General features: G+C 48.9%; 1 protein-coding gene across 15 annotated transcripts in view; it reads right to left on the reverse strand.

Annotated features, from left to right (window-relative positions):
- DYSF (dysferlin) overlaps window positions 1-21,771 on the reverse strand; it is a 223,250-nt gene that overhangs the window by 128,122 nt on the left and 73,357 nt on the right. For 8 of the 15 annotated variants that reach the window (XM_065891615.1, XM_065891611.1, XM_065891609.1 and 5 more), the window contains 5 exons: window positions 14,579-14,647; window positions 14,408-14,451; window positions 10,850-10,932; window positions 1,491-1,606; window positions 852-965 (listed from right to left, as the gene is read on the reverse strand). In XM_065891615.1, the coding sequence (XP_065747687.1) occupies window positions 852-965; window positions 1,491-1,606; window positions 10,850-10,932; window positions 14,408-14,451; window positions 14,579-14,647 (426 nt within the window). Of the gene's footprint in view, window positions 1-851; window positions 966-1,490; window positions 1,607-3,275; window positions 3,318-10,849; window positions 10,933-14,407; window positions 14,452-14,578; window positions 14,648-21,771 lie in introns of all 15 variants that reach the window. The other 7 variants (XM_065891605.1, XM_065891613.1, XM_065891607.1 and 4 more) reach the window with 1 other exon arrangement.

The following is a 21,771-nucleotide window of genomic DNA, read 5'->3' on the forward strand; positions in this document are numbered from 1 at the left end:
TTGTGGAAGGCAGAGAGTAGAGGGATTATACGGCTGGGTTTTTAGATAATGTTCACAGTGCTAACAGCTAACACTTACTGAGTGCTTCCTGCATGCAGGTATGAATTACTTTAATTCTCACAACCATCTCATGAGGCGAGTATAATTATTACCCCCACTTTACACGTAGGGAAACTGATACAACAGATAGGCGGTCGAGTCAGAACTCAAACCAGCACTGACTACAGAGTCTGAAAGTGTACACCACCGTGAGGACTCCATACAGCTGTCTCCTGGACACAAGGCCCAGCTCTACCACTTGCTGCCCTGCCACATTTGAGCCTCAGTCTCCTCATCTGTAAAATGGAGATACTCATAGCAGCCACCTAGAGGGGCTGGGAGGACTCAATGACATCAAGAATGTCACCAGCTAGGGAGGGTGGGAGGGAGAGAGACGCAAGAGGGAAGAGATATGGGAACATATGTATATGTATAACGGATTCACTCTGTTATAAAGCAGAAACTAACACACCATTGTAAAGCAATTATACTCCAATAAAGATGTAAAAAAAAAAAAAAAAAGACTGTCACCAGCATAGAGTGTGACACAGTCAGTGATTAAAGGGTTAGCTATTCTTACATTATTATTATTAATAAAATAGCCTCTCATTGTGCATTGAGCTCTAGACTTTAAAAACCTTCATTTATCTTCTTTGAGCCTCTGAACATTCCTTAGGGAGGCAGGGTAGGTGTTGGGTTACTCTGAGGCCCAGAGGTGTGAAGGCACATGAGTGAGCGTGGAACTGAGCCCTCCTCCGCCAGCCCCACTTGGCCAACGCCCCCTTGGCCCCTCCCAGGGCCACGCCCCTTACCTCCACCCGAAGGATGTCATCGGCAGGGAGATCTTCCACCTTCTGTTCGCTGTGCTCCACCAGCTTGGTCTCCAGGGAGAGCAGAAGCCGGCCTCGGTAGGCCACACCTTCCCCCTGAGAGGGGAGGCTGGGTCACCAGGAGCAGGGTCGATGGAGGGGAGGAGGGGAAGGAAAGGAGCCTGGTCTGGCCCTGGGGTCAGTCACCTCCCCGGCAACCAGAAGGGCCCTGAGTCACACCCCATCACTCTGCAGGTGAGGAAACGGTGGCCCAGAGAGTTCATGGGACATGCCACCCTGATGGTCAGCACCAGAGTCCAACCTAGCCAGGGAGAATGAAACCTGAGACAGATGGAGGCTGGGCCCCCAGAGGCCAGGAAAATTAGTGGGGCGAGGGGAGGGGGTGGGTCAGGCTGGCCCTGAAGGAGAGGCAAAGGGAAGGGAGCGGGAGGGAAGGAGGGGCCAGGAGGGGGTCAGGCGGAAGAAGGGTTCTCTGAGGGGGTGGCTGCCAGACCCTGGGCCCACTCAAGTCCCGTCAGGCCCTTGGAGTCCAGGCCAACTGCAGATACTGCCCAGGCCAGGGGGGAAGACCCTGTATGCAGGCCTGGGGATCTGGGGGCTGTGGGTTCCTGTCTGACTCACCTTGCCCGTGTTGAGCTCTGCATAGGGGTCCGGGAAGCCAGTGAACTCCCTGGGGCTGCCGTAGAGGTTGACATAGCAGGGCCCGAAGGTGGGGAGGAAGCCCAGATGGTCATCCACTGGGAGACACAGGTGAGGATCAGAGGGGCCGCCCAGCCGAGATTTCTAGCACTCCACCCAGCCACCTTCGGGCCGGAGACCATCCCCAGCCCTCAGTTCCTCGCACATGCATGGGATGCAGCCCCCATAAATGTATAAAGGATAGTGACACCCATGAGAGCTGTCTCCCGTACGTCCCTTTAATCCTCACCACCATGCTGTGATGTGGAGATGTGCATGGATTTTGTTAGTCTCATTTTACAGACGAGGAAACTGACGCCAAGAGGTGCGCAGGAATACGCGACTACAAAGAGGCACGGCCCAACATGGTCTAACCTCAAAGCGCATGCACTCAGCCAGCGTGCAAAGCTGGGGCTCAGGGGCCTCCCCTTCCCTGCCCCTCTCAGGCCATACCCTGTCCTGCATGCCCTCCTCATCCTGCAGTTCCATCTGTGTCTCAGGCCATCTGGCCTGCGGGGAGGCACAAAGGAGGCCCAGGAGCCTGGTGACCAGAGACTCCACCTCTCAGGTGCCAGGGAGGGGGCCCAGCTTGATGCCACCTCACACACAGGGCAGCCCCCAGGCACGTGTCTCCTCCACCCTTGTGTCCTTATGAAGTTGAGACAGACCATCTAACAGCCTTGACTCATCCTGGCATCCCTCCCCTTCCCTACATTGTGCAAAGAACGATATTTCAGTGGAGCAAGTTGGAGGAGAGTTCGAGAACGACACTAGGGATGAGGGAAGATCTTTTCTCCACATCACTTCCATCCTTTTTTGGAGGCTCTCTTTTGTTAATGTCATGACTTTCCAACTGACAGCCAAGTTTCCCAGGACGGGACTTCACTGGCCAGATTCTGAGAATCTTGAAAAGCCAGGGTGCCCCTTCCAGAGGAAGGAAGAGGTCATTTCCAGAATGGCAAAGGTGGGAGGTGGGCCCAGGAGCAGGTACCATCTGGGATGCTCCAATCCATAAGATCATGGGTGGGGCAAGGTAGGCACAAAATAAATGGCCTCAGCAAGGAAGTACTTGAGCCAGACCCAAGGACTGACTGCAAACTCTGAGCGCTCAGACCCTGGGCGTGAGCTCCGGGGCTTGAGCCCAACCCTGAGGAGTAAGGTATTACCAACTAGAAGACAGGAGCATGCCTCCCCCAGAGCCCTGCACCCAGCATCACTCGTCCTCCAGTCCCCAGCACATGCTGGGCTCTGGCATTTGGGACAGGGGTGGGAGGCCTGATGGAACTGTTGTGAGCATTACTAATTATCTGTACTGATCACCTCGATTATAATTTACCTTGTAAATTTCAACTTCAGGAGTTTTCAACTCACCCTGGCCTCCTCCTCCTGGGCTCCAAGAGGACTTACACTGCCCCTGCCTCATCATGTACTCCCCTGCCTGCTCTACCCCTTCCCTGCTGAAGAACTAAACTCTTTTGAGCTCCAGGGCCCAGCAGATTCTGGAAGGGGTTTAGAGAGTGGGAGGGAATTGCCTTTAAAGCAGTCCAAGCGATTTACATACTCAACCACGTTTGAGAGGTAACAGCCGAAGGTAAACTGGGATTGTGGTGGGGAATCTCAATCCCACCTCAGGCAAATCAAAAAATTCCCCGGCAACCAGCGCCCTTGCCCCTCCAGCAAAAACCTCAAGGCCCACACCCTTGACATCCTGGAGGTGAAAGCACGTACGGTCTGTGGCTGGAGGAGGCGTGACCACACCTGCAGACTCCTCTGAAGTGTAAAGAAATGGAAAAGGGGTTAGGATGGGCATGGCTGGGTGGAGGACCGATTAGGTGAATGGGGCATGTGGATGGACAGCTGGCAGACAGACAGATGGAAACGCAGCTCCTGGACGGGGAGACAGATGTGGCCCGAGGCCCCAACCCCAGCCCCGCTGCGAATTTATCACACACTAAGTCAACAGCGCACCCCCTCAACCAGACATAGCCCCAGTGCCCTCGTGAGCGCTCGGGTCTCTCCCCACCGGTGTCTGCCTACATGGCTGTGAGTTCTGTTTGCCAATTGGAAATTGGACCAGAAACTTGACTCAATACATTCCAGAAATAACACACGGACTTCCCTGGTGGTGCAGTGGTTAAGAATCAGCCCGCCAATGCAGGGGACACGGGTTCGATCCCTGCTCCGGGAAGATCCCACGTGCTGCGGAGAAACTAGGCCCGTGCGCCACAACTGCTGAGCCTGCGCTCTAGAGCCCACGAGCCACAGCTACTGAGCCCACGTGCCACAACTGCTGAAGCCCACGTGACTAGAGCCTGTGCTTCCTCACAAGAGGAGCCACCGCAATGAAGCCCGCGCACTGCAACGAAGACCCAACACAGCCGAAAATAAATTAATTAATTAATTAATGTTAAAAAAAGAAATAACACAATAAAGAAAATGTGCTTTTCCATATTATACCCAGATAAGTGAGGAAAACAAAGTACAGATGCAAAGAAAGGGTGGGGGAAACGTGAAAGGGCCAGAGCTAGGCAATGAGGCACACCCAGCGGTCCCTGCCACAGGCAGGTTGACTGCCCTGAGTGGAAGCATTTCAAGGCACAAGATCTCCACCTAGTGGTTATTTCCAGTATCACCACTGAGGGCACCGTGTTGCATTTTCACAACAGCAGGCACTGGGATCTGGCTTTTGACACCTGCCGTTTCAAATGAATCACAGTGCCAGGCGCCCTCCATTAGCTAAAGGTTCTACTCTTGGCTATACTCTAAATGCTGGTGAGGAGTGTCTAGAAATAAGAGAAGCAAGAAAGGATATGCTCTGGCATACTTTCGGCCTCTTGGAATCCGTCCCTCGCTTATAGGCAGGTACAAGATGCCCCCAAAAGAGTAGGCAGCCCTCGGTCTCCTTCCACGGTCCTCTCCGATTCTGCCTCTTCCCACACTCTGACCTTCCCTGTCTCCTCCTCCAACCATCTAAGTGTAGCCAAGTCTGGGGTCCTGATTGACCTGGGGTTGTGTTTGGTGAAACCCTAAATTATTTTCATTCATTGATCACATTTACCTATTGGTCTCCTTCAAAAAACAATACCTATTGCTATTTTCCTATAGCTCCATGATCAGAGTTAAGGGCCAAGAGCTGAGTAAAACATTGTGACGGAAGAATGAGGAGAGACACAGAAAGAAAGAGTGTGGGGAAGAGAAGAGGGAACGTGGCGCCTAGATTCGAGGACAGGGCTGACCAAGTGAGCCCAGAGGGCAGCACGGAGGGCAGTGAGGTGAGGCTCTGGGGGACCTGAGGCCCTGGGACCCACCCACTCAGCTCTCCACAGCAGGCCTCAGCTAGGAATGCCAGCTGGCAGAAGTCAGAGCTGCAGAAACCATAATTCATGGCCATTTTCATATCCACAGGAATAGGTTTTCATCAGTGGGGGAGCGAGGCCTCTGGTCGCAGGGGAGTTTCAGCAACCACAGAGGACCGCCACGGGCACAGCTGCAGCCCCAGGAGAGCACGGCCAGGGCCCGCCGGAAGGAAACAGATTCCACTTTAAGCTCCTTCCAAATGATTACAAACAGGCCCGGTCAGTTATCTAGGGCTAATGAGGCCGAGGTCATAGTTCCGACCCCCACGTGCTTCTTGCAGAAGCAGACATGGCTTTCCACCCACAGACCAACTCTGAATCCTGGCTGCAAACTAGTGCCCAGCCCAGACACAGATGGCCCCTGTCCTACCAGCCATCTGAACAACACGTGCCTCTGGTGGCTGGGAGGACCGAGTTAGGGGGCTGCAGAATAGCCTTGCTCCCAACCACGCCTTTTCACTAATTCCCTCACTCATTCATTCGTTTGTTCAGCAAACCTAACAGGCACAGTGTAAGGCATGCTGAGACACGGCCCTGCTGACAACTGAGGCCAATGGCTCCTAATCTGGGGGCAGGGTCCCAGGTCTCCGGGTGCTGAGGATCATCCTGGGTCCTTCCCCTGTGTCTGCAGACAGCTCATAAAGTCAAGGGCAGCGTCACCAGTGAAGCCAACCAAGACAAAGCCTCTATTTAATCCTCATCACTCTTCTGCCAAAACACAAGTGTTCTGGTGTGTTTTCCCTAAGCCCAAGGAATAGGGGCTGGGGAAGCCTCAAAACACAGATGAATGCTCCCAGTTCTGTAGCCTGAGCAGCCCAGCCCAGCTCCCTCACCTGGGGAAGCCAGAGGGCAGGCCCTCCCAGCCCGGGACCCCGCGTCTCCTGGAGAAGCTGAGGCCACTACCTGCGGCCAGCCCTGCCGCTGCCTCTGCCTCTCAGCCCATCTCCCACGCCCACGGCTTGGCTGCCTGACACCAGCCCGCGCCAGGCAGGAGGAGAAACCAAGAACTGCTGGGAAATCCTCATCATCTACGTTCCAAAGACAAAAAGAAACGAACTTTGGATTTCGTAGCTGTGGAAAAAACTGCCTGAGTGCTATTTATGTAGCACGATTTTCGTACGTACAAAGTTATAAAAGAATCTGTGTAGGTTTCATGGGTCTCATGTTCCTGTTACCTTTCGAAAGTACTGCAGCTTCTAAGAAAAGCACTCCTTATTAAAAAACCAGTTTTTTACTAAATGTTTTGGAGCACAGGGTCCAAGGAATACTTAAGTGTGCCCAGGCAAACTTGTGGGCAGAGGTGCTTAAGAGGCTAGTGTTAGGTCCTGTCCTAGCTGGAAATAAAAACAAAACACGAAAACAAAAACTCCTGGTTGGATCAAATAAGCTGGTGAACTGTGAGGCCAGGGAATATAGAGAAAGAACCCATTTTTACAGTTTGCTTTAGTCTGGGTTTTGAGAGCAGTGGGGAAATCAAGGGCCATGCATCACCCCGATGTTCTAGAACACCCCAGTGTGGAGAAAAACACAAAGATCTGAAAGTTGGGGTGACATTCTGAGGTGGCCTCAGGACAAGTGGGAAAAGCTTGGCAGGGAGAGAGGCAAGGGCTAACCTTCCAGGCCTAGAGAGAGCTTGGGAAGAACAGCTCCAGTTTGAGCAGTTAAGTCTAACTCTTTTATCGCTACATAGATCAAGCTATTTAACTGCACAGCTAAAACCGGTTAGCTGGTGGCAAGAAGATTCTCATTTAAGCCCAAAACAATCTGTGGGAGCCAGTGGTCCCTGAACCACGCGGGGTTGCCCATGGCCTGAGCGCCATCTAGTGGCCAAATAAACATCTTTCTCACGTTCCCATTCAAATATTCATGATGACCCTGAAAAAGATCAAGGTCAACATCACCACCAGACGTGAAGACTGATGGGGGCACAGGGATCTAAACTCTCCCTCAGGTGGCTGACGGCTGGCGCAGCTATAGCCTCATGAAACGGCAGCTGTTGAAAAAGTCAGAAGGTCACTTTGTGCTGTACCAGCGTCTGTCCTTGGACTCAGAGACAGGGATGGCACCAGCCAGGAAACTGGAGAAGAGGTTCCTTCCATGCCGGGAGTTCTGATCCACGAGGAGCCTAGAATACTCTCTCTCCCACCCACTCCCATGATACACTGCCCCCACCTCCAATCCTTCTACCTCTACATCCAACTCTCGGAACAGCAATCACAGAAGAAGCACCGCATCCTGGGACCAGCAGTTCTCACAGTTGGGAGGGGGAGGGGCTGGGGCAGGAGGAGCCCACATAGCAATGACTTCTGGAAGGGAGTTTTTGTGTATTCCACCAATTACAAGTATCAACGATGAAATCAGAATGACAGAATGCAGCTAGATGTTAAAGCTGAGTGAGGGCACCTGGGAGTTCATTGTAGAATTCTTTACTTTTATGTATGTTTGAATTTTCTATAATTCAAAGGTGGTTTTTTTTTTTTTTAATGTTTCAGAGAATCTAGAAGGGATTGGTCAACTTCAAGAGTGCTAGGTGGAATCTTCCAGAAACTGGGCATGCTAACCTGCCCTCCAGATAAAGATCTGAGAAGATGGGTGGACAGAGACCTACACATCCTGTCTGTGGAAAGACACCAACACTGACCAGATCTTGTGAGAGTAAATAAAGGGGGAGGGGGGAAACAGGGGGCCAACCAGTATAGGGAAACAGGGAGGAAATAGCATCTGTAAGATTCAAGAGAGTGTTCACCTGAAATTCTCAGAACACGATGTGGAATCCTTGGTAGAGTGCAGGAAGACATAGTTTTTGTGGAACAAAACAAAACTTGAGGGAGAGAACAAAGAGGAAAAGGAAAAGAAAGACAGAGGGAAAGGAAGGCATGACAAGAAACTAAAAATGCAATAGTCAATTTTAAACCACATGGGAAGCAGTAAAAAGCAGAATTGGTACAGTGGGAAGAAAAATCAGATTAGGGATGCAGAAAGCCAGTCGTAGCAACACTAAACAACAGACATTACTTTGGGGTTTATTATGTACCAGAATGTAACATTTATAATCTCACTGGATCCTTACAAGAACCTTACAAGGCTGGGACTGGTGGGAGGAGACTGGAGCAACTCTCTCAAGCTGCCTGCTTCCAGAGCTCCCTTCTTACCCCTCCCGCACCCTGCCTTCAGCTGCTCAGGTAAACAATGTAAGAGTAAATGAAATCATCCCTCAACTCAGATTTAAGGATTCTCTATGTCTCAGACAAAATTCAAGGAAAAGAGTCCTGCACCTAGACAGATCAAAGGTATTTTTTAAACTGCAAGGAAAAAGAGACATTCCTACAAACAGCATCTAGTCAGAAAAAAAAGAAAAGATTACCTACAAAGGAATCAAATCAGTCTCAGAAAACACACCAAAATAAATTCAAAATAGATTAAACATTTAAATGTAAAAAATAGAGATAAATATAACCTTGGGGTTTGCTGAAGGCCAAAAGCATGACATATGGAGCAGAAACCATACTTCCATTATTTAAATTAGAAATATTGGAAATAAACACAAGAAGTTAACTAGAAAGTTAAAAAGGAAACAACAAAATACGTCTAAAGAGTTAAAGAGTAGAAAGATGAGAGAATAAAAAATGAGAAAATATTAGAATTAATATCTAAATCCAAAAGCAGATTCTTTGAAAAGTCCAATAAAGTAGGGAGAAAAAAAAAACTTCTAACTAGCCTAGTCAAGAAAAAGGAAAATTCAAACATATTTCATTAGAAGTAAGAAAGTAGAGAGAATTGTTTAAATTATAAAAGATTACTCCACACAACACTATAAGTAAAAACATTAGAAGACTTCAGCGTAATGAATGTTTTTCTAGGAAAATGTAGATTATCAAAATTAACTATGGTAAAAGTAACAAACTAAAAATACCAATGATCACAGGAGAAACTGAAAAGGTTTTAAAGAGCGAGTGCAACACCCACTCAAAAAGGGCACCCAGCCCATATGGTTTTATGGGTGAATTCTTTCAAACCCTCAAAAGACTATATTCTTATGATATATAAACTGTTCCAGATGTTAGAAAAGACTTTAAATCTTTCCAATTAATTTTACAGAGCCAGCATAGCCCAGATACCAAAACCTAAGAAGTAATAAGCAGACATACCAATTAAAGATAATAGAAAATCAAGAAATAGGCCCAAGAACACATTTAGGAATTTAGTATGGGATAAAAGTGGCAATTCAAAACGCAGGGAAAAGATTATTCAATATATAGCATTGGTATCACCACAGAACAATTTCGAAAAAAGTAATGTTAAACCCTTTCCTAATTCACTAAGGAAAAGATTAATATATTTAGCTGTGTAAAATTTTTTAATTTCCATATGTTAAAAACTACTAAATGATAAAATAAGACTGACAAAAATTATTTACAACATATATGATGGGAGAAAATTAACCTCCACATACATACACAACTCTTAAAAAAACAATGAGAAAAAGACAAGCATACCATCAGAAATACAGACAAAAGCATGAATAGGCAATTTACAACGGAATAAATTTAAAAGTATATAATTTAAATTTAAAAGTATACAATTTAAAAGTATATAAATTTAAAAGTATATAAATATATATTTAAAAGTATATAAATTTAAAAGTATTTAAAATTTAAAAGTATATTTAAAAGGAAGGCATGACAAGAAAAAGCAGTAAAGTTAATTAATTTAATTTAATTTAAAAGTATATAAATATATATAATTTGTAAATGTAAGATAATTATTAAAATATTTTAAAATTTACAACGGTCAACTTTACCAGACATCAATGAAATAAAATTAAGGCAACAATGAAATTCACCCAACAAACTGACAAAATTCTTTTTAAATACCATTATTTTGCATTTTGTTGATGAGGGTGCAGTAAGATAAGCTTGAGTGATTAGAGTATAAATTAGTCCAGTCTTTTTGTAGGGCACTTTTGATATATACCAAAAGATTCAAAATGTTCAAATCTTTTAAAAATATTTATTTTTTTTAATTTATTTGGCTGGGCCAGGGCTTAGTTGTGGCATGTGGGATCTAGTTCCCTGACAAGGGATTGAACCTTGGGCCCCCTGCATTGGGAGCGTGGAGTCTTAGCCACTGGACCACCAGGGAAGTCCCTAAAATGTTCGAATCTTTCAACACAGCAATTCCACTTCTAGGTATTTATGCAAAAGAAAAATCATGAATTACATAAAGATTCAGCTACAAAAATATTCAATATCAAGTTTGCTGTTTATAACATGGAAAAATTAGAAAACACTTAACTATTCCACATTTAGTTAATGTGGACTATGGTGTATTCACACAATGGAATGTGTGTATTCATTTAAAATTATATTGTAGAAGAATACTTAATAACATGAGTAAACATCTATGTTGTATTGCCAAGTGACAAAAAGCAATTTTCAAAACAATGGAAAATTGTTTCAAAGCAATGTTTTTCATGTACATACATACAGACAAACAGGTCCCAGAATGTTAATCTTTACCTCTTGTCTGGGAGGGTAGGCTTATGGATAATTTTGTGACAATTTTATACTGTTCTTTCAGACTATCTCTTTTAAATTGTACAAAATGATCATGAACTACTTGTTCACAGGCCAATGAAAGCTTTTTCAAAACAGAAGCGCTAGAACACAGTCAGCCAGCCTAGAACCCAGTGGATGGTGTGGCCACAGCCACCCATATCATCTGCAGGAATGAATCCTCTCTATGCCATTCGGTGGCGTATCCCACCATCCGAAGTGGGCCAGTCCTAAATGCAAACCCATCTCTCTCACTGGCCAGAGCCCTTCTCCCTTGGAAATGGGCAGGAAAGACCTTATAATCTTCCCTTTTCTACAAACTCTCAAGACAGTAGGGGTGGAACAGGGGAGAGCACAGGGGGCCAGAGGGCAGCACAAAGGTGGAACGTACCTTCTATTTCTCCTCCAGAGGCAGAGATTTTCGACATACTCAGGTAGGTGGTGGCCACAATGTCGTTGTGCGTAAGGCGGTCCCTAGAGCAAAGGGGCAGAAAGGGCGTGAACAGGGGAGGGGGATCACAGGCCACAGCCCACCCAGGAAGGAAACGACCTCGGTTATACATCATTAGGGGTCCCAGTCTTCACACGGGGTATGTTATGGAGGCCTAGTAATCCTAGGCAAGAAAGTGTCACTCAAGACTCCTCTAGGAGGGACCCAGTCCATCCCCCCAACCATCAGCATCCCATCGGCCATGCTGGAGGTCTGCGGGCACAGCTGTAGGTTGAAAGGGAGGAGACCTGAGGCAGGAGGCAGGGCGGGGGAGCAGGAGGCCACTCAGGGAGCCAGATCCCCAGGCCCAGGGAGAGCAAGGCTCTAGGAGCCAAGACATACCCGGACCAAGGAGAAAACCAGATGACCAGGAAGAAACTACCTCCAAGGCCACAGTCTTAATTAGCTTATGGTAGCTAATGCGTAGCTCTTTTCTGTATCTGATTCTGTATGTGACAAAGCACTTTTAAACCCCCTTATCTCCAAGGATTCTCACAGCAGCCTTAAGGAACAGGTACTCTTACTAACATCTCTTTTGCATGGATGAAGAAACTGAGGCTCAGAGCCAGAAGGTCCTTGTCCAAGGTCAGCCTGGGAGGGAGGGGCAGAGCCAGAACTGAAACCCTGGTGTCCAGACTCCAGGTCCAGTGCTCGCACCGTGGCCCACGCGGCTTCTGTCTACAATACGGAGCCTGTCCTGCCTCCCAGAAGAAGGCCTCTCCCCTCCCCAGCCAGCATAAGGGACCATGGGGAGCAGCTTGAGGACTGACTGTCTTGTGCAGACTCTTCCTCTGTGCCCCACACCTGCCCCCCTAACAACCACATACAGTAATAGTCAGCATTTATTGGACTCCTCCTGAGAGCCAAGCAGTGTGCTAACACCGTCACGTGACTTGGCTCATTTAATCCTCACGTTGGCCCTGAGGCAGGTTCTGCAATTAGCCCCAGTTTCAGATGAAGAAGCTGAGGTAGGCAGGTTGGCAAAGCTGGGATTTGAGCAGAAGATGCCTGACATGGAAACCAGACCTATGCCTGCAGCGACCTGCTTCTTCCTTGCCAAGCTAGACCTAGAGTTCTCAATCCAGTGATTTTGACCCCAGGACATTTGGCAACGTCTGGAAACATTTTTGATATGGAGGGGAGTGGTAGAGAGAGGCCACGGCTGCAGCCAAACATCCTACAATGCACAGGCCAGTCACCCACTGCAAAGACTTTTCCGGTCCAAAATGTCATAGTGCTGAGACTGAGGAACGCTGGATGGGGCAGGATCTATCTCCTTCCGGAAGGTTCCCCATGTGCATCTTCCCTCCTCTCGGGGCCCAGTAGGCCCTCTCTCCCTGCTGTGCATCCTTTGGCCAGAGGAGGCTTCAGGAGATGACACGCCCCATTGTGAAAGACCCGCCTGGGCATGGCAATTTCATTTTTCTTTTAAATCTTAAAGCCATGAGATACCAGATCTCTGCTGCTCCCTTCCTTTCTCTCTGTATTTCCCAGGGAGGTGATTAAGCTTTAAAGTTTTCTCTCAGGGCGGGGGCTACATTAGGAAGAGTGAATTGTCAGCACAGATCTGTATCCCTTTTCCTGGTGAATAACGTTAAGATGAACTGGAAAGTAAAAATTCCCTTAAACATTTTACAGTAAGGTTATCAATACCAGATAATTGACAGTTGATGACACTTCTAAACTGCCTTCATGACCAACCCCTAGAAAAGACCAGCCCTTGGAGAGGAATAGGATTTCTCACCTCTGGTCTTACTTGAATCTGGTGAGAAGGGAAAGAGAATGGGAGGAGAGAGATTTTGTGTCAGGTTTTTTTGGCGGGGTAGGGGGTAGTTTGGGGGATTTTGTCTTTTAATGAAAGAAATTCTTTGAGAACTGAATGGAAGATTAAGTTACAGAGAAAAGGCCATATGGACCATATCGTATTTCTAGGATTCAGGTAATAACACAAGTTTATCTGAGTTTTCTGGGAAGAAAGCACTTTTCTGGATAGGAACTTGCAGCAACTGAATGCTTTCTGGCCAAGAGTTGGGTTTTGGGGCTTGGGGTTGCTTTTGGAAAATACAGCAAGTCTGAAAATAGACTCACAATAAAAATGCCACTTCAGCCTAAACCAGAGAGGCAGCCACCAGATTCGGTAATGTGTTTGGATTGTACAGTATGCCGATGCCTCACACGGCTCACACGGACTCGGGCGAGGCCGTCCACAACACAGGGGACACGGCGCCCTTGCGCTCGCACGCCCGCGTGCATCCACTCACACTGCCACGCACAGGCACGCACCCAGTGCACGCACGCGCGCGCACACAGCGAGGGGAAGGATGGCTCTGTGGGTGTAGAGCACATTGCCCCCAAAGCACCTCCCACAGAGCATACGGGCGGGCAGGGCCCCAGAGGCCTCTCCCTCCTCGCCCCCCTCGCACTCCCTTCCTCTCCTCTAATTCTCCCAAGCTGTCTTCTCTCGGGCTGGGGACCTGGCGCACACTTTAATGGCTCTGTGGCCTGGGGGTTTTCCCTAGTCTCTCATTATCCTCCTGGCTGGGGGTGCCATGGGCCTGAGACCAAAGGACAACACGCCGGGAACCGCACAGCCAAGACTTTTTGGGGGCAGAGAAAGGACAACTCTCTCTTTTGGGAAAGGCTGATGTAGGGAAGGTCCTGGAGATCGCGCGTGGGGACTCCTAACAGCCCTCGGGCGTGAGAGAAGGCTCAACGCAGAGGGGTCAGCACGGCCCGGTGGTTAAGCGCACGGGCGGAGGGAGCACAGGCTTGTTCGAGCCTGGCCTCGGCTGCTTCCCAACTTCGTACAGGGTACTCAGTCTATTCAAACCTACTCCCTCATCTGCAAGGTCGGGCGGTGCCTGGAGTCGAGGTGAGCGTCAGGTGAGACACGCATGTAAAGCGCTCACTGGGAGGAGGACCTGGAGCACATAGACGCTCAGCAAGGGTTAGATACTCATTTTCTAAGATGACCGTGTGACTCTTGCCCACCCCTGCTGCAAGCCGGCAGTGGCATCCCCAGCTTGGGTAACCGGACCCACTTCCCCAGCCTGGAGACCCGTTTTATCCTACCAACACTTGGAGCATCACAGCCCACCCTCCTGGAAGCTTTGCTCTTTCCAGCTTCCATGCCTCTGCTTATGACCCTCTCTTCATTAGAATGCCTTCATCCTGAACTTCCCAAAACCTCACCTCCTCCAGGAAGCCTTCCTGGCCCCTCCTGGCCTCAGGGATCTCTGGTTCCTGGAGCTGTTCCAGCCCCCCCCCCCCGGCTGCCCTCGAGCAGGGCTGTAAGCTTCCCAACAGCCCACACCCTCTCCTTCTCTGGCCTCCCCCAGAGGAAACTACCTCACCTGAAACAGACTCTCCCACTTCTTTCAGAATGAACAAAAGGAAACCGAAGGACCAAGTGACCCCTGACAACAGCCACCTCTAAAGATCCCGGGACGCAGAGCTCACCAGTCTATGACACGAATCCTCATTTTCTCACACATGGAGGGAAACTAAGGAGGGAAGAGAGACGGGTTGGGTGGGGTCCTTCTGAAGAAGCAGAAGTCTGGGATGCGGGCAGGAACTGGGTAGGCTGGGAGCCCAGGCCTCCTGGGGTGGGCTCATGGGGGTGAGGCTCACCATGGCAGGCACCGTGATGCTCTGGTTCCACTGAGGGTTGGCCGTCTTCTCCAGGATCTTGCTGCAGAGCTAGAAGACACAGAGCACAGGTGGATGGAGCTTTGAGGGGACTCCGGGCTCCCTCGGAGACCACCACACCAGCCAGCAGCCATTCTCTGCCATGCTGGCCACGTTTTGGGCTGGGCAGAAGGCCCTGGGGGCCATGGAGCCTGGTGCAGTGGGCTCAGACACAGGGAATCTTTCTAGAGACAAAGCTCAATGGTAGATCAGACCCAATGGGGCATGCGGTGGAGGGAGTTAAGAGGAATAGATTGTTTGAATGTCACAACCCTTCTTCCTTATCTCATACCTCTGGCTGGAAATTCTCCTCCCTCACCTCCCATTATGGCCATGACCCTAAATATGGGGCCCTGCGTCCAGACCAGCTTTCCCAGGAGTCCTAGAGTCTGAGGCAATCCCCTTTGCCCATCAGCCCAGATCACCTGCCCTTTTGGAAGACTGTGAACCCAGGAGATTAGAGATGGAGGGAGGAGGAGAGGAAAGGGGAGCTGGAGGGCCAGGGCAGGGGGCCATGCACCTGCATCTGAGAGAGGAAAATGCAGGGAACACACAAACCTCATAAGCCACAGTCTGCCTCCAATCAGCCCTGCTCATAAGACTGGGCTTTCCACAAACAAGAAACCTAGCAGAGGTGGAAACCAGATCCAAACCAGCGGCTTGTGTGTTCTGCTCTGCCCTGGGCGTCCCCAGGGAGACACCAGGTCCCTTAGCCAGCCCAGGGCATCCTGTACCCACACAGGGCAGCAGGTGAAGACTCTGCTTCAGATCCTGGAAGGCGTGTGTGTCCTACACACGGAAACAGTGAGCAGCCTTCCTCAGAGCATTTACTGTGGGCCCTGATTGTATGAAGAATTTACATGCATTTTCTCTTCTAATGAGCACCTGACCAGACTGGGGGCTTTGGGCCCTCCATCAAATGAGGGTGTGGCCTCCCTAGGGGCCAGGACTTTGTCTCCTTCCCTGATCCACCCAGTACCAGCCCCTGTGCCCACCATCCCCTCCTCCCTGTGAGAAGAGCCCAGGCAAAGTCTGGGGGCAGGGATGGGTGCCGGGATTTGGCCCTTGTGTGAGCAAAGAGAGGAGTAAGGAAAGAAGAGCTCCGACAATCAGATGGAACAAAAGGCAAAGTGGGACACACAGTTCTCAGGAATGGATACACAAAGGGCTGTAAAGCACACAGAAAGATGCTTAATCTCCCTCATAATAAAAGAAACAAAATGAATGAGATACGATGTCTCATCTATCAGATTCACAAAAATCTCTAAAGCCTGACAGCCCTCTCTTGGCAAGGCGATGGGAAAACTGCACGCTAGGATTTTGCTGGTGGGAAAAGAGAACAGCTCAACCCCTCCAAAGGGCGATTGGCCACTATCGTTCAAAATTACAAATGCAAATGCCCTCTGACCTACCAGCTCTACCTCTAGAAAGTATCCTACAGAAAGACTTGCACATGTGCAGAATAACACGTGTACGAGGTGATTCACTGCAGCATGGCTCCAACTAGGGAGGACGCGGAACAACCCACGTGTCCACCAACAGAGGACAGATTAGATGAAGTGTGATCCATCCACAGAATGGAGCACTGTGTAGCCCTAGAAGAATGAAAGAGCTCTGTGATATGAAACAACTTCCAAGTTATATTATTAAGTGAAAAAAGCAAGGTGCAGAACAGTGAGTGTCATGTGCAACCATTTGTGTTACAAGGGTAAAAGGTAAGAATTTATGGTCAGATGTGTGTAGCATATGCATACTTAAGCCAGAATGATGCAAAATGATGGATGCATAAATGTATATGGTGGGCATAATAAATGTATTACCTAATTCAAAACTTAGATGAACAAAAGTTTAAAATAGGAAGGAAAGAAGGAAGGGAGGGAGGGAGGGAGGGAGGGAGGGAGGGAGGGAGGAAGGAAGGAAGGAAGGCGGGAAGGGAGGGAAGACTCGTTAATCAGACACAGCTGAGAGACCCTGGCAGCATCACTCAGCTCCCTGGACAAGAAGGCACAGGTTGTCCCCACCCTCCCCCAGCCCTGCCACAGGCAGTCCAAGGCCTCCCCAGCAATCACTTCCTCCGGGCTGCCCTTGGAGGCTCGCCGTGAGAGAGCCACCGAGATGTGGGTTTGGGAGCCTGAACACAGCAGGTTCCCCCCACCCAGCCAGCACTGCCTCTGGCCCTAGAAATCCCCAGCTGCCTTCCGACACCCTGCTTCACTCCCCACACTCAGCCAAGGCAGCACCAAGCTTCCTCTCCCCGTCCGCCTCCTCCTCTCTGAGACTTTTTATTTTTTACCCTCTTTCCCTTCCTGATGGAGTGTATTTATTACACCCTTTCTGGAGGGCTCTTTAGCCACCTGTATCAAATACTTAAAAATAAGCATGCCCTCTGACCCAGTTCTAGAAACTTTCCTATGGAAAACCAATCAGAGTGTAGACAAGTCCTGTACACGGATGTCTGTCACAGAGTTGTTCATAAAAGAGGAAAATTGCAAAAAAAAAAAATCCAAATATCGATTAAAATTTATGTTATATCATCTCATGGAATATTATGCAGCCATCAAAAAATTGATTTCAAAGACTATTTAATAACGTAAGGAAATGTTAGGTGATAAAAGCACTTTACCAACCACACAGATATAGTGGATTCTCATTACTGGCGGTAGTTACACATTCTAACTACACATTGTAAGTCACCAAGAACATGAGCTGATAAACACTGAAGCATTGCTCCTAAGAGAAATACAGGGTTAGGTTCCTGCAAGCCTCTGTCACAGCAGTTTTTTGTCAACTCACCAATAACCTTGTTTTATGTGTGTTTCTGTTTCAAAACACCGTTTTTTTATTATATATTGTGGATTCATTAACATTGAACTCACAGCCAACAGCACTCTCACTCGTGCCTGAATGAAGCTTACCTAATACATAGTTTCTCCATAAGGCACGTCACGGCCTTCTCACACAGGGAAACTGTGACTAATGAAGATCAACCGTATTTTGAATCCAAATTTTTTTTTCCAGTGGGGCAGGGCCGGGGGGGATGTGCAACAGAGAGAAGGAGTGAGAGCTACAGGGAGGAAAACATACTAGCAGGAGACATAAACAAATGTTCATGGTGGGCTCTCCAAGGTGGTGTGCAGAAATGTGCTTAATTTTTTTCATTTTCCTTGCTTTTCTCTGATTTTTTCATCTTTTTATGATTAATAGGTTTTATTCTTGGAAAATAAAAAAGTTGCTTTAGTCTCCCACTCTGCCCTCCAAGCACCTCCCCTGTCCTTGCCCCATAGCATGAAGAAGTGTGATATGTGTGTGTGAGTGCACACACACACACAACCTTCTATCTCAGTAGCTTGGCCAAATCAGGTACGGTTCACATCTTAGATAACAGTGCCACCAAGTGTCCATTAGAGGAAATGCAAAGAGGGCCAGGCTTGGGTGAGTAGGCACACAGAGGACAAATCCCCAGGGCTTTTCATTTCAGAAAAGGATGAATGAGAAAAAGTGACACACCAGAGACAGAGAGAGGACAGGCACTATGACACAGGCGATAAAGGTAGCAGAGAGAGTTGGGGGAAGCCATGACGAGGTGGCTGGGGCAGAGAGCAGGGGACACAGAGACCCGGGGACCACCAGAAGACGGAGGGTCTCAACTGCCTCTTTCATAAGCCCCTTCCTTCTAGAGGGAAAATGGAGGGTGCAGCTTCATTCAGGAGCCCAGCCACCAGTCAGCTTTATATATTCCCTTGCCTGGGCCAGGTCCCCTACCTCTATCACCTTCCCCAGACATCTGCACCTTCCTAGAAAAATCCCCAGGGCCAGCCAAGGGCATCTCAGAACAGGAGAAGACCTAGAGAGATCAAGGTGCTGGCAGGGACCCAGTAGCAGCTAGGAGCCCCAGAGCTCTGAGACTCAGCTCCAAGGAAAGCCACTGAATTGGAAGGCAGGTCGGTCTTGGTTCTAGCCATCATCACAGCACCCTACCATGTTGGGAATGTGGAATAAAAACAATCTTGAGACATGACTTTCCCATCTGTCAAGCTGGGAAAACTGATCCCGGTCCTTGGAGTAAGTGTCCAGCAGGACTGTCCAGCCAACCTTCCTGCTTCCTTCCTGCCTTCATTCATCCCATCACGGTCCCTGCTAAGGGCATCAGACTCTGAGCCCAAGCCCAAACAAAAACTGCACTTCGGTGAGACCCACAGTGAGCATTTACACCCCAGTGTGGATGAGTTTAAAATTCGTGTTACCTCTCCCACAGACATTTCCCCTGAGACCCTGTCTTAGCCCGGATGGAGGAACAGCTCAAAGGCGCTCCCACTGGCCAACAGCAGGACGGTTCCCACAACCAGCACCATAACTGATCTTAACACACTGAATTAATAAAAAGTATTAGGGGCATATTAACACTCAAAAGGGAAGAGGGGAGGGGAAGCTCTTTTTTACAAAAAACACCAGCTGATAAAGAGAGAAGGAATGATAATGAGGGAATCGCCGCTTTGCACCCCAGGTGAATGACTTGTTCAGGCAAGGAGGTCAATGGCTACGTGGACCATTAGGTAAGAGGTTGCTAGGAAACAGGACATCAGCACACATCAAGATATCGCCCACAGATAACCTGCAAAGTACAAAGGCGAGCGCGTGCTTTGACAAGGGAGAGATCTGGAGACACCACCTAAACCAAGTAATCAATCATTACCAATGGTGGGACAAGGTGACATTTTGCTTCCTGTTGTGATGCAATACGACGTACGAAACATCAGCCACGATGCATTCTTGCCTAAACAGTTCATTTGAATGCAATCTGGTCTTGAGACCTAACTTCCAGTTTATAGGAAATACAGGGGCCAGAAGAATAAGTTAAACAACAACAGAAGGAAACAACGGGACAAATCCAGGACATGGACAAATGGTTTGGGCTTTTCAAAAATGCAATGTTGTGGGGTGAGAAAAATGGGAATGATGGAGGTGGGTAAAAGACTGTTACAGGAGAGACTAACGCAGAGCATAAATTCCAGGTGGACCTTAGATCAAAACAAAATTAAACAGCTCTAAAAGACATTTGGGGGATAATCAGAGAATATTTATATGAGCCAGTATCTGACAAGAGTAGGAGATAATTGTTAATTTCCTAGGTGTGATAATGTTATTGTGGTTACAAAGAATTTTCTTTTTCTCAGGAGGTACATGCTGAAGCCTTTAAGGGCAAAGTGTGCAACTAGGTTTCAAATGATTGGGGGTGGGGGGAGTATCCATAGAGAGAGAGAGAAAGTAAATGCAGCAAAATGTTCATAATTGTTTCATCTAAGTGGAGGCCATACCAGGGGGTAAGTGTTCACTGAACTATTCTTTCAACTTTTATGTTTTTAAATATTAAAAAAATAAAGTGTTTCAACAGTGTCTAATATTGATTCACAGTAAAAAATAAAAATTTTAGGGCTTCCCTGGTGGCGCAGTGGTTGAGAGTCCGCCTGCCAATGCAGGAGACACGGGTTCGTGCCCCGGTCCAGGGAGATCCCACATGCCGCGGAGCGGCTGGGCCCGTGAGCCATGACCGCTGAGCCTGCGCGTCTGGAGCAAAAAAAAATTTTAAAAACTAGAAAGATAGGCCCCAAACATAAACTTTGTATGATGCCTTATGAATAATGTTACTTTTTTCTGCACTTTTCAAAATTCCTTAATAAATATGTGCATCGATAATAAAAGAAGAAAGAAAAGAAAGATAAAACGGTGGCGGGCGGGGGGTGGGGGGGAAGAGTGTGGACTTCAGGTAGCAGGCAGAGGAAACAAGCTATCCAAGGCTTTCCTCCCGTTTGTGAAATCACACCTGGGCCTCAGCAATCCGGCCCCTGACCTCAGGGGTCCTCTTTGTTGGTGGGATGGGCAGGCAGACCCTACATCTTTCCAAAATGAATATAAGAAGAGATTAAGTGAAAAAGAACACTGCAAAATGCTGTGTAAATGGGAGCCCACACCACCTCCATCATCACCCTAGGCTTTTAGCGTTTGTTGTTAAGCTTGTAAACGCCTCCCCAGTTGTCCTATAACACCTGCGTGTCTCCCCCTTCCGGCCTCTGCCTCGGGAGCAAAGCAGAGCCGGCTGCACCAGCCCTCCGCTCGGCTCTGTTCAAAGCCCTTCTCCTCCAGTTCAAAGCCCTTCTCCTCCGCCCGTTTCCAATTTTCCTGTTAACACCCAAGTCATCCAACTCAACTCGCCGGAGCCTGGCGCTGCGGCCGGCCGGTGGACCTCTGGGCCAGGCCGGCGGGGCCCCGGAGGGCGCTACCCCACCCTGCCAGCTCCCTGAGGTTGGCACGAAGCTCAGAGGCGCCTCGTTAGGGTTCCGGGAGCCGAGGTGGAGGCTGCGCCTTCCAGATACGTCATTCTCCCTTATTTCCAGTATTTCTACCAGTCTCTGCTCTGAGGTTACAGAGTAAAAGAAATCGGGCTGTTTCCCCAAAAGTCAGAGGAACATATGCTAACAAACACCGGAATGCAGCGGAAAACGGGCTAAAAAAGGGCCGTGCAATCGGCCGCGCGGAGCCCCGAAGGCCGAACTAGCACATCAGGCCTGTGTGGGTGACGGAAGCTAAACCTTGAACGATGGAACAGACTTGCGGGGCGGGGGGAAAGGGCCGGGAAGGACCCCGGAGTGCACAGGCCCGGGCAAAAGCTAGAGGTGTGACCGCAGGGCAGACGAGAGGTCACACGGGCGACGTGCTGGCTGTGCGGTTTGCACCCGCACGCCCCCCTCCGCACCCCGCCGCCCCCCGCCCCCCCCAGCGAGACAGTGGGGCTGAAACCCGCTCAGTTCGGCGCTGCTCCAAGCGGCCTGCAGAGCTGCGTCCGCCCAGGTGGGGGCGAGATGTTCCACATTCTCGCAAAGACTGTACAAGCTAATATTGGTCATGGAGATGAGGCGAGAAAGTTCGGCTGGGTGAGACCTGGTCAACCAGGTTATGCGGTTTGAACTTCCTTTTACAGACAGGACTGTGTTTTACACTAAATACTCTGGTGGATTTCTATGGGGAGAACCCGGACAAGAGAACGGACCCAAGGCTGTTGTGTTGCCCTGGGGAGAGATGACAGTGACCAGGGGCATAGAGACAGGAAAGGACCTCGGGATTTTTGAAGGCAAGAGCTA

This window comes from Phocoena phocoena, chromosome 14, assembly GCF_963924675.1.
Source record: "Phocoena phocoena chromosome 14, mPhoPho1.1, whole genome shotgun sequence".
In the NCBI taxonomy this organism is placed as follows: domain Eukaryota; kingdom Metazoa; phylum Chordata; class Mammalia; order Artiodactyla; family Phocoenidae; genus Phocoena; species Phocoena phocoena.